This window comes from Erpetoichthys calabaricus, chromosome 1 (assembly GCF_900747795.2).
Source record: "Erpetoichthys calabaricus chromosome 1, fErpCal1.3, whole genome shotgun sequence".
Lineage (NCBI taxonomy): Eukaryota > Metazoa > Chordata > Cladistia > Polypteriformes > Polypteridae > Erpetoichthys > Erpetoichthys calabaricus.
In genome coordinates this window covers 341,271,551-341,284,535 of record NC_041394.2, presented here as the reverse complement: position 1 = coordinate 341,284,535, position 12,985 = coordinate 341,271,551, and the positions used below count along the sequence as shown (strand labels likewise).

At 40.2% G+C, this 12,985-nt stretch overlaps 1 protein-coding gene across 1 annotated transcript in view; it reads left to right on the top strand.

Moving 5' to 3' along the window:
- LOC114667584 (zinc finger protein 850-like) overlaps positions 1–12,985 on the top strand; it is a 68,910-nt gene that overhangs the window by 44,170 nt on the left and 11,755 nt on the right. Inside the window, exon 4 of the mRNA XM_051934254.1 lies at positions 7,431–7,854. Coding sequence (XP_051790214.1) covers positions 7,431–7,854 — 424 coding nt within the window. The remainder of the gene's footprint in view (positions 1–7,430; positions 7,855–12,985) is intronic.

Below are 12,985 nucleotides of genomic sequence, written 5' to 3'. Positions count from 1 at the left end.
CCTAGTCAAAGTCCTGACCCGAATCCAATTGAGATGCTATGGCATGACCTTAAAAAGGCGGTTCATGCTAGAAAACCCTCAAATAAAGCTGAATTACAACAATTTTGCAAAGATGAGTGGGCCAAAATTCCTCCAGAGCGCTGTAACAGACTCATTGCAAGTTATCGCAAACGCTTGATTGCAGTTATTGTTGCTAAGGGTGGCCCAACCAGTTATTAGGTTCAGGGGGCAATTACTTTTTCACACAGGGCCATGTAGGTTTGGATTTTTTTTTCTCCCTAAATAATAAAAACCACCATTTACAAACTGCATTTTGTGTTTACTTGTGTTATATTTGACTAATGGTTAAATGTGTTTGATGATCAGAAACATTTTGTGTGACAAACATGCAAAAGAATAAGAAATCAGGAAGGGGGCAAATAGTTTTTCACATCACTGTATGTGCGACGAATTAATGTTAAACATTCCTTAAAGCTTACATTTGGTATTTCCTCAAATAATTTTAGATTGCCATTTAATCTACGGTGACTTATTATTAATTTGTTTATAACAATGTCATCCATTCTGTGCTTGTCTGTAAAGATACTTTCACGAACTGAATTCTGAATCTGGAATACGGCAGATACATAGCTGTATTTCCCAATTCTGACCTTTCTTGCCATAATTTCTCATTTCTTTTTAACCTGATTTTTTCATTTCTGTGACACTAAATCAGATATCTATATCTATTTTACTTGAAGCTCTCCTACTGTTGAGAGTCTAAAGACAAGGCATGTCGTTTTTACCCGCTGCTTTTCGGGTACTTGCACGCACATTTGCTTGCTCTCGAGCATTCCAGATTGTTGCTCTGCCGTTTGACGTCATTCTATTGCGACGGAAAGAAAAAGTAGGCGTGCGCCTTGCGCTTCCTGGTTGTGGACAGTCAGTATTCTGAAGCAATGAACAAGATGATAGGCTGTGGTTGTTAAAAAGTATCACCTCTTCTAGAAACAGGAGGTAAGCGATCCTGGCTTGAAGCCGTCAATTTATGGATATGGGATTTTATTATTTACTCTAGACTAAGTTAATCATGTCATTATTTCTCTTTAGGACTCGATTTGGCCTTTGTCGAGTGCTATTTCTACTTCAAAGAGCCGAGAAACATAACCGCCAAGTAACATTCGATTTTTTGGTCTATATTCTTTCTGTCAGTTTTCTCAAGCGATTGCTGAACTTTAAGGTCGAGGCGTAAAATCTGATTCCACAACGAAATAGGCACTTTGGTTTCTGTATATCTTTTTAATTTAAGAAATATCTACAGTAAAGCACATAGTTCAGTCAAAAATACACTCGCGAAAGCAATACGGCTGTACAACTGTAAAGAAAAAAGCACACAACCTCCTGTTACCCACACGCGAGAACAATATTAGAAAAAAGTATTGTAACATTAATGAATTCATGACAGATTCTTAAAAAATTTTGAAAACGGTTATTCGAAGAGACAATTTAAATTTACCATCTTATACAAATGCATTACTTCCGCACCGAGATACCAGTGCTGGATTTAGATTCTTCCAAATTAAGTATTTGTCCGAGCTATGCTGTGTAGGATGCCTCAATCGATTTTCCTTATGTAATGTTATCTCACCTGTTTTTGAGCAACTGTTAGATCTTAGGCAGTCTGAAAGATATGCAAACATCCATCCATCCATCCATCCATTTTCCAACCCGCTGAATCCGAACACAGGGTCACGGGGGTCTGCTGGAGCCAATCCCAGCCAACACAGGGCACAAGGCAGGAACCAATCCTGGGCAGGGTGCCAAACCACCGCAGGATATGCAAACATTGTAAGCCAAAATGGTGTGAGTATAATTGCTTTATGGATTGTAATCTACAGTATGATTGTAAAGTGTTAGTTATTACATCCTTTCACTTCTGGCCTACACTTGCTGCACAAACAGGCCCTAGTCTAATGTTACTCGATCATGTTTAACTCCTTTGTAAGTCGCTTTGGATAAAAGCATCCACCAATAAATATATATATATATATATATATATATATATATACTGTATATATGTATATACTATATACTGTATGTGTATGTGTATGTGTGTGTGTATGTATAATATATACACATACCACTTTTGGTCCAATATGTATTTTTTAGTTTACGGTCTAGATGAAAATAAACTCTTTTGGAAATTTGACATGACCAAGCACAACTCATGATGAGATAATAAGACATACTGTCATACTCTTAGATCAAAGCAGGGACTCAGCAAGGGAATAAAAAAATTCTATCCAGACTATTTGACAAGAAAATGCTGTAGCAGTGTGCTTAGATGTGATTCTGCTTTGGCCAGTACAAAACCTTGTGCATGCTGATAAAGAGGTCCCACACGCTGGCAGAGAATTGTAGATAGTGCATTGGCACTGTTTTTTAGATTGTTCCCCCAAAAAGACCACTCTTTCTGATACACCAAATATGGGAAACAGACAAATTTATTATGATATTATTTGTAGATTTTTATATAAATGATGCTTCCAAGTTAATTTACAGTTCATTCACCTTCCTAAAATTGTAGCTATCAATATTTCTGGTAGAGGTATGCCACATCATTTCAAATGTAGTGCAGGTCATTTACTCCTGTTTGTGATCAATCAGGTCTCTAACTATGAGAGGCCTTTTTCTTTCTCCCGCTTTCTGTCAGTCTGCATGGTGCGTCCTTCTCCTGTTTCATTTGCCCCTTCCTTTCTCAGCTAGTCATTCTTCCACAAGACAGACAGCCTTTCGTTATGAGAATGTGAAACAGAGAGGGTTAGATCTAGAATAGTAACATTGACAGTGTTTGTTTAATGCTATATTTAACACTAGAGGTTTGATTATGTGTCCTGAACACACACTAGTCATTTCTCCATGATATATGTGTAAGGTTGGGAGCATGTGCTGATAGCACATTGCCACACCCAGCACACCTGGATTGGGACCTGGGTGTAGTGGGTGACACCTCAGCAACAAATTTAAGTATATACTAGGGGGCTTTGCCCCCTGCTCGCTTCGCTCGCTATCCCCCGTTTTTGTTTTTCTGGATACACACTTTTAAGATTTTTTTTTCTTTGAATTGTTGCTAATTCATTAGTTTCACTTTTGTTTCGGAACTTCTGTAAAAACAATATTTGGAATCTTTCGAGTTCCAACTTGCTGAATCTTTTTAATGAGGTCAGTGAGACGTGTTTAATGACTTTGTACTATAATTCAGGATAGCTCTCTCTGTTTGGAATTTCAGCACAGACAAAGCAATCGACATCATCAGCAGGTAATAATGTTTTTTGCAAAGTAACCAATAAATGCATGTGAGGTAAACTCCGTTTTTGAAATTCTCTTGACTTAAACTTCAAAGCCTTACGTGACATATCACCTGTGTCCATATATTCAATCTCTATTCGCCTTTTCGTTATTTCTCCGAGTAATAATTTCTCTTTCTTTGCGCTAATGCGGCTTACTTTGTTTTGTTTTTTTGACACTGTCGTTTTTTCTGCTTTCATATTCTGTATGTTGCTCTGCATGTGTTTCACGTCTACATTTTTTTTGAGTCTTTTGAATTCCAGTTTTCATTATCTCTAACCTGCTCTGCTTGTGTTTGGCCCCCTTGTTTTTTAACCTTTTTATGATGTTTTACTTTGTTTTCTACTCTGTCTTTTATTTCTGACCTCGCTTTACCCTGCTTTTTTTAATGACACCTGGTCCGTGGTGATTATTTTCCCTTTTTCGAGTAATAATTTCCATTTCTTTGCGCTCCTGCGATCTTTACTTTCTTTTTTTTATACTTTCTAATTTTCCTACTTTCATATTCTTTAACTTTCTCCACATATGTATCGTGCCAACTTTTTTTTTTTTTTTTTTTTTTTTGAGCCTTTCAAATTCCACAGCTTTCATAATCTGCTCTGCATGTGTATAGCGCGAACGTCCGGATTGGACATGCTTTTTTTTTCCAGTTCCACTTGTTCCGGGCTGATAATTACTTTCCTTATTTTCTGAATTTGCACCTAGATGATTCTTTTTCTTTTTATCTCTCCAACGCTTTTGAGTCTCTTTTCTCCGCGCTGCTTTCTTCTTCGCTTTGTCATCTACGTTTCATTTATAACGTATTGTCTTTATATGCGCTGAGAGTCCTGGATCTGTGTGTGCTCAAAGCCAAAACACGAGTGTGTGTGTGTTGCTGGCTGCCCCTGCTCTTATTTATTTGTAAGTAGGGTGTGTCTTACAAGAATCTCATGTTCTACATCCCTGCAAGACGGTCCTGGGTCAATCTCTTGGCACAAAGTCTCATGTTTAAGGTCCCCACAAGACGCTCCGTGGCCAATCTCTTTAGTCTCGCAGGTCTTTTAAGTATCTTCCGTGATCTTAACGTGAAGATCACGTATCATAGCCATACTGTTTCTGTACAGGATTTTTTTTTTATAATAGAGAGATTAATATTCAACAATTCTGAACAAATGCATTTTCTGAATTTTATAATTGAAATATTTATCATCAAGGGGTGAATTATTTAAAATGTTCTGATAAACCTTAGAAATACTACTTGAATCTTTAGAAACAGAGAGGCTGGGGCAAGGTGTGAATAATCAGGTATATTATTTTTCATGAAAGTTCATACTTTTATGTAGAAAAACAAAAATAATCTGTTGCTGACATTTTATGAGTTGTACATTTCTTTGTGCATTCACTTTTCAGTGCCTTGCGCAAGTGGGGTCGGTGTCCATTGAAAGAGCAGGTTTTACAGTAATGGTGTGCAGTTACTCCTGATGAATTACTGATGCACTTTCACTCTGTACAAGTCAAGCAAATCCGACAAGCCTGACATCAAATTGTGGGTAGCTGCCAAAGTAATGAACAAAAGTATGCCAAATGCTACTTCCTGTTTAAAGAAAAATCCCACCTGACAAAGACTTATGCATCTGTGGAGAACTGACTTATTCAGCCTTTTCATGGGCCATGGGCTAAATGTCACCACTGGCAATATATTATTATTACTTTTAATGCCAATAAGCTACTTTCCAGAAAGACAAGTCTAGTCCGTATTGCACTGTGTACAAATAAGATTCACAACAACAACTATATTTATTTATATAGCACATTTTCATACAAATGATGTAGCTCAAAATGCTTTACGGGATGAAGAAAGAGAAAAAAGACAAACTATATTAAAAAATAAAATTAGGCAGTATTAATTAACTTAGAATAAAAATAAGGCCCAATGGCCAGGGAGGACAGAAAAAGCTGCCATCCTGCTGTAAAAGGCAACATGAGAAATTTTCAAGATGGCGGGCACTGATAAAGTGTTGAGGCATGTGGAAGGATGCAAATGTAACAAAACAAAAGTTAATAAGGTTGCTGCAGTTTTGTATGCTGGCAGTAGAACTCAAAAACAGTTCAGACTGCTGATGTGGGCAGCTGGATAATTCGTAGATCATATTGCTTGCCTCTTACATATGTATTCTGTAAACATAAGTAATATTTTTTTAAGTATGCATATAATATTTAGTCTTTAGTTATTCCTTGTGCTCAAATGATTGAAAAGTGTGGGTTTTTTTTTTTGTTTTGCTTTTTAGGTTTAGTACTGACTTTGTTTAATCTCGAGCATTGGTTTGACTTTCAAAAGCCGATCTTGTCAAAGCATTGAGGTTCTTCTTGCTCCTCGCAGAACAACACAGTACCAGGTGGGAAATGCAAACACAATAAAAAGTTCTGCATGTGAGAGCAGTTCACAAAAGACACCAAAATTCTGTCCTGTCTGCTGTAATAAGTACACACTATTGCCAAAAGTAGTGGGACGCCTGCCTTTACACACCACACATGAACTTTAATGATATCCCATTCTTAATGCATAGGCTTTAATAAGGAGTTGGCCCACTCTTTGCAGCCATAACAGCTTCAACTCATCTGGGAAAGCTTTCCACAAGGTGAAGGAGTGTGTTTATGGGAATTTGTGACCGGGAGAGCATTTGTGAGGTCAGACACTGATGTTGGATGAGAAGGTCTGGCTCGCTCACAGTCTTCACTCTAGTTCATCCCAGAGGTGCTGTGGAGATCTTGGACTCTGTGCAGGCCTGTCAAGTTCCTCTACACCAAACTCACTCATCCATTTCTTTATAGACCTTGCTTTGTGCACTGGTGTGTAGTCATGTTGGAATAGGAAGGCGCCATCACCAAACTTTTCCCACAAGGTTGGAAACATGAAGTTGTCCAAAATGGCTTTATATGCTGAAGCATTAAGAGTTGGGAAATAAGGAGCCAAGCCCAACCCTTGAAAAATGACAGCACACCTTGACCCCCCAACCCCCCAACCAAACGTTACACTTGGCACAATGCAGTCAAGCAAGTCCCGATCTCCTGGCAGCTGCCAAACCCAGACTCGTCCATCAGATTGCGTGATTCGTCACTCCAGAGGACACATCTCCACTGCTCTAGAGTCCAGTGCCGGTGGGCTTTACAGCACTGCATCTGACGCTTTGCATTGCACTTGGTGATGTCAGGCTTGGATGCGGTTGCTCAGCCATGGAGTCCCATTCCATGAAGCTCTGTCTCTATGCTGCACTGTTCTTGAGCTTTTGGAGGTCTGTAGCTATTGACTCTGCAGAAAGTTGGTGACTTCTGCACACTGTGTGCCTCAGCATGCGCTGTCCCCGCTCTGTGATTTTACGTGGCCTATCACTTCATGGCTGAGTTGCTGTTGTTCCCAATTGCTTCCTGTTTGTTATAATACTACTAACAGTTGACCATGAAATATTTAGTAGCGAGGAAATTTCACAAATGGACTTAATGCACAGGTGGCATCCTATCACGGTACCGCTCTTGAATTCACTGAGCTCCTGAGAGCGACCCATTCTTTCACAAATGTTTGTAGAAGCTGCCTGCACGCCTAGGTGCTTGAGTTTATACATCTGTGACCATGGAAGTGACTGGGAAACCTGTATTCAATTATTTGTGTTGTCTCTGATACTTTTGGCTATATAGTGTATATATGCAACTTAGTGCTTACATATCTAAATTTATAACTATACTCACAAATTTCTGTAAACAATTTCCACTAAAAACATTCTGCTTCATTTGTTTGTTACGTCTGAGTTTTTTCAGCAGCACACAACCCTAGACTTGAAAACGTATGCTTTCATTTTAAGAGAAAATTTATGCAAACAAGAAGCTGTTTGTCAAGAAACTATTTATTTTTTCATTTATTAAAGCTGTGCTAGTCTATGTATGTCTTGGGGGATTGAACAGGGCAGTTGGGATGAACTATCAGCATGCTGAGTTATTGAGTCATAAGTGAGAACAAAAAGATTCAGGTGGCACTTGGCATAGCCCCAGTTAGTTATGGTACTGAAGAAAGGCATGGCGGCCCTACTGTTAACTGTGAAGGTGCAATAAAAAAGTTCAAATGTTTTTAGATCTTAATGGAGACGTTTGATGGAATTAAACCCTGTTCTTTCAACAGCAAGGAAGAAGCAGCTGTCATTTACTGTAACTGCACCAAGATGGATGTGAAAGAGGAGACGTGTGAGGTTGACATAAATACCATGGAGATAATAACTGTAAATATTAAGGAGGAGGACTGTGAATGTGAGTCTGGCCATTCTGAACAGGAGAGTCTCAGCATTAAGGATGAGGATTATGAGCTGGTGTCAGTGGGCATTAAAGAAGAGGCCGAGGAGACATCTGTCAGCAATGAGGCACACAAATGGAAAAGTAGGAAGCGAGGTGAGCTCAGCATGAAGTCTGAATCCTTACAGTCTGACACACAGAGAACGGAGGAAATGTCTTCTCTTAGAAGTGAGGAAGATAAGCCACCATCAACAAACAAATCTGGAGAAAGTAAGTATAAAATAAAAATATGTATAAGTTTTAGGTTTGGGGGTTATTGCTATGAACTGGAGGGAGTGAGGTTTAAAGGAAATTCTACCTAATAATTATATTTTGTTTAAATGTTACTTACCCAATGTAGTGTAGTATTGGTTGAGAAAAACATGTTTTCATGCTGAATAAGAGAAAATAGTTGATGATATAATAGAACAGTAATGGTTACCAGTTCTGTGCAACAACAACCAATGTGAAAACGTTAAGTCAAGTTGGGGAGCATGCACTGGTACAGCGCGTTGCCGCACCCACTACATGACGAAACAGCTTGGGATCCCGGCTGCCAACCCCTCCAGGCAGACACATGGTCCAGTCCCACCCTCCGGAAATGACCCTCAATCTGCCGCAGCCAGGTGTTACGTGGGTGACCCCTTGGCCTGGTCCAGCCACTCGGGTCCCCAGCAATGAGGATCTTACGAGCCGGATCACCCTCTGGGGAAACGCACCACATGGCCGTAGTGCCGTAACTGACACTCCCCCACAATGCAGGTAATGTGCCTCGTTTGGGACTCCATGAGCAACTGCTCATTCGACACAAAGTCAGACCAACGGTACCCAGTGATTTTCCAGAGTGACACAGCACCAAAGGATTCCAGTCTTCGTCTCGGGTCACTGGATAGCGTCCATGTCTCGCAACCATATAGCAAGACAGGAAGCACCAGGACTCTAAAGACTTGGACCTTTTGTGATATCGGGAGCACCACACACCCCTTTCCAGCGACCTCATGACCCCCCATGCCCTCCCAATCTGTCTACTGATTTCATAGGAAGAGTCACCAGAGACTTGAATGTCACTGCCAAGGTAAGTAAACATCCATGGGGAAAAAAAAAATCTTTTTTGTCATGTTGCATATTCCACTTGTCTGTTATCTATTTGTTTCCATTCATAAGGTCAAAACTTAAACCTCTGTAACCCTCTCTAGCTTAATGCAAATTAGCAATTCTTAATTGTAGATTTCTTGAGATCTCTTTTTTGCAAGCCATGCTTTACATCAGCAGGTGTTTCTTGTGAATAGCAAACTCAGAAAGTTTGAGTGTCTCTAATCAATACCTCCAATCTCATTTCATTGGTTGTTCTCCATGTTTACTAACCCCTGACCCCAGTTAGCTTTTGTTGAAGGCCCCAGCATTGGGGTTTACAGACTGTTTCTTACCTACACTATATGATGTATTAAATACGCTCCAGAACAACACAAAATGTCTGTGTTATTAGATAAAACATTTTGTGTTTGTTCATTATTGTAACTTAAATGAAGATCAAAGTATATTTAAGACAAATTTATACATAAATGTGGTTATTCCAAAGGATTCATATATTTTTCTTGTCATTGTGTTTTTAAAGACAAAATTCATTTTTCGATCTACATTTTTACTACTTTCTTTATTAAAAAAAACATAATCTTTGATAGGGTTTATCAAAACATTTTTTAATGGTGAACTACATACGAACAGTTGAAGTCGGACATTTCTATACACTTAAGGTGAATTCTTTAAAACTCACTTTCTGAGCCCTCCACAGATTTTATACTAACAAGCTATAAATTTGGCATATCATTTTATGACACCTATTTTGTCCAGGGCAAAATCATTTTTTCCAACAATGTTCACAGACCTCAGAGTATTTCTCATTTTATTGACCACTAGCCAACCCGCGCCGCATAATTATGTATTGATGGGTGAACACTTCCTGAAAGACACAGTTGTCCAAATGGGGTTGGTTTTGAGGATACGACTGTAGGTGAATTGAAAGATGGAACTCTGGAGAGGGCAACATACAATACAGCGTTTTACACGCTGCATACAGCAATTCACATCGAAGCATAGACACTGCTAAGACCATGGGATACCCCTCGCAAACTGTTTTACACGCTGCATACAGCGATTCACATCCACGACAAACATGCTTCTTCTTATGGGGTGGGCTTGAGGATATGACTATAAGGGAACTCTGGAGAGAGCAACATACAATTGTCCGTGACGGAAAACTGGAGGACCGCCGCCGTGCCCCCACCTCCCAGAGCGAGGGACGGGGCCGGACGGCAGGCGCGCATGGAGGGCAGAACAGGGTGTGAGGGGAAGGACGCCCAGTGATGATGATGTATTGATGGGTGAACAGTCATCTCTTAGTCATCGTTCTGTACGCACTGCCTGCTCATGTGCCCGCCCCCAACTCCTCACCTGAATTGCTTTCGTCTGTGTACAGTCCACATGCACCTGTGAGCCATGTTGACTTTTCATTGTTCTTTTTGTCTAGGCCGGGCGAGGTTTCCCGTGTTGAGTCTAATTAAGCCAAAGGCTCCACACCTGGTGGTGCCCTTCTGTCAATTCCTTTAAGTTTCAGCTTTGCAACCATACTCCCCCCGGAACCCAAAGACTTTGGTTGCCCGGCGGGTCATGGGAATAACGGCATCGGATCGCCAGTTGGCATCTTTTATGGTCGGAATTACAACGGTAGGTGATTGTCTTCGAACCTCCGACTTTCGTTCTTGATTAATGAAAACATTCTTGGCAAATGCTTTCGCCCTCGCACGAATTGTTGGTGGACGGGGCTCTGTTGTGTGTGTGCCATGGAGACGAAAGCGACTTTCGTGGTGTTTGTTGCCTGGAGAGCGAGGGTGGACGCGGGCCGGGGAATAAGGAGTATTGTGTAGACAAACGTTTTCCGTTTTCCTGCAGGACCATCTAAGAAGAAGTATGTTTGTCGCAGATGCAAATCGCTGTATGTAGCGTGTAAAACAGTTTGCGATGGTGGACGCGGTCGTGCGTTGTAACTGAAAAGTCAACGTGGCTCAGAGGTGCATGTGGACTGTAGCAAAGACGAACGCGAATGACGCCGTGTTTTGTGAGTTGTTGCATCCAAGTTGGTGGGCGTGGCTCTGTGAGTTGACGGACGCCGTGTTTTCCGAGTTGTCACGTCTGAGTTGGTGGGCGTGGCTCTGTGACTTGTCGTCCTATCCCATTTGGTGGGCAGGGCTCTGTCTTGCATGCGTCTTGCTTGCCATGGACTTAGTGAATTATATATATAGATATCACAGTTCCAGTGGGTCACAAGTTGACATACACTTTTGCTAATATTTGGTCGCATTGCCTTTAAATTGTTTAACTTGAGCCACATTTGGGGTCACCTTCCACAAGCTTCTTACAATAAGTTGCTGGAATGTTGACCCATTCCTCCAGACAGAACTGGTGTAACTGAGACGGGTTTATAGGCCTCCTTGCTTGCAAACGGTTTTTTCAGCTCTGCCCACAAATTTTCAATCAAATTGAGGTCCGGTCTTTGGGATGGCCACTCCAATACCTTGACCTTGTTGTCCTTAGGCCACTTTGCCACAACCTTGCAGGTCTGTTTCGGGTCCTTGTCCATTTGGAAGACCCATTTGTGACTGAGCTTCAATTTCTTTGCTGGGCTCTTGAGATGTTGCTGTTGTATATCTACATAATTTTCCAACCCCATGTTGCCATTGGTTTTGTGAACTTGTGACCCACTGGAATTGTGAAATAGTCAATAAAATGTGAAATAATCTGTCTGTGAATATTGTTGGAAAAAATTACTTTTGCCCTGCACAAAATAGGTGTCATAAAACGATATGCCAAAGTTATATTTTGTTAGGATAATATCTGAGGAGGGGTTAAAAAGTGAGTTTTAAAGAACTCAGTGTATGGAATCATCTGACTTCTATTGTAGGTATGCTACTTGTACTATATATACAATGAACTGTTACTTGGACACTTGCATGAGATAACCACCCCAAAAGTGTTCACTCATTTTTTGATGCCATTTGTGCATCAAAAAGGTGAATAGGGAAGGAAAAAAAATGTTTCACTTAACAGAGAAGAAAGTACTATTTATCTGCTTTAGGTGTTACAAGGCTCTAAACTTAAGAAAAAAAATCACTAAAATGACACACTCATATCACTCACTCCCTTTTAATCCTTTCATGAAAACAGCCTAAAGTGAAATTATGTTATACTACCCATCCCCCACAGCTCCACCCATGTAGTAGTGAAATAGGACAAACTTTAAAAATCAATAAACAAACAGGTATTGATAGCTAAGCGGAAGTAAGGAACACTCCAAATCGTGGCGAGAGGTACTGTAGACCGACTCGAACAGAGGCTGGCGCGTGAGTGAGGAGGGCCCTGCCCGGCTCCCCACTCCTGATGTCACATGTCATCCTCCCCTTGGCCCGCAGCCTCAGTCTCAGATTAACGTGAATATTTCACTCCTGCAAGCAAACTATGATACTTTGTGCGATGAGAGAAGTCGCAAAATCAACCATTTTGTTCAAGCAAATAATAGAGAAAAACCCGATCTAAATCCGTTTAGTTGTGTCGTTTGCTAGCTAAGTGGAGTTAAGGAACACGCCCAGAGGCTGGAGCGTGACTGAGGATGGCCCCGCCCCCTCCCCGCGGCCCGCTGCGTCTTTCTCGTGGATTTGCGTGAATAAATCGGTACAGCAAGCGAACTATGACTCTTAGCGCGATGAGAGAAGTCACAAAATCAACCGGAATATTCAAGCAAATTCTAGACAAAAACCTGATCTAAATTCATTAAGTAGTTCTCTTGTGAAAAGCAGATAAACGTTGGATTTTATATACTGTACATAAAGATTTAGGCCTGCTGTGTGATTAAAAATGTAATTTGCAATTACCATAATTGTACAATTAATATTTTTAATCAAAATTAACTGAATATTAATCTAAATTTTATGCATTTCCTTCATGTGTTACAAATACTTTTCTATAAAGAAGAAATAACTTGGTGATTACTTTCTGATACAACACAGTTGTAATAAGCACTTGCCTTGGTATATTAAATTATTGAAGTTATTTTATTGAAAAGTTTTGTGTAACAGAAACAACTGAATGAACGGTGACTTCCTAATCAATTAACAGGTTTTATTTTGAGCCCCATCACACTGCAAATTAGTCATGATTGGTCCTGTCAATAATGCTGTCTTTAAAGATGATATTAAGATGAAAAATAAGACTTGATTGATTTTCTGACTTTTAGGTTCAGTCAGGAGATTAAGCAGAGCAGTTTATTTATACCTCATTCCCAGGTTGGGGAGAAGCTGCTACCTCAAGG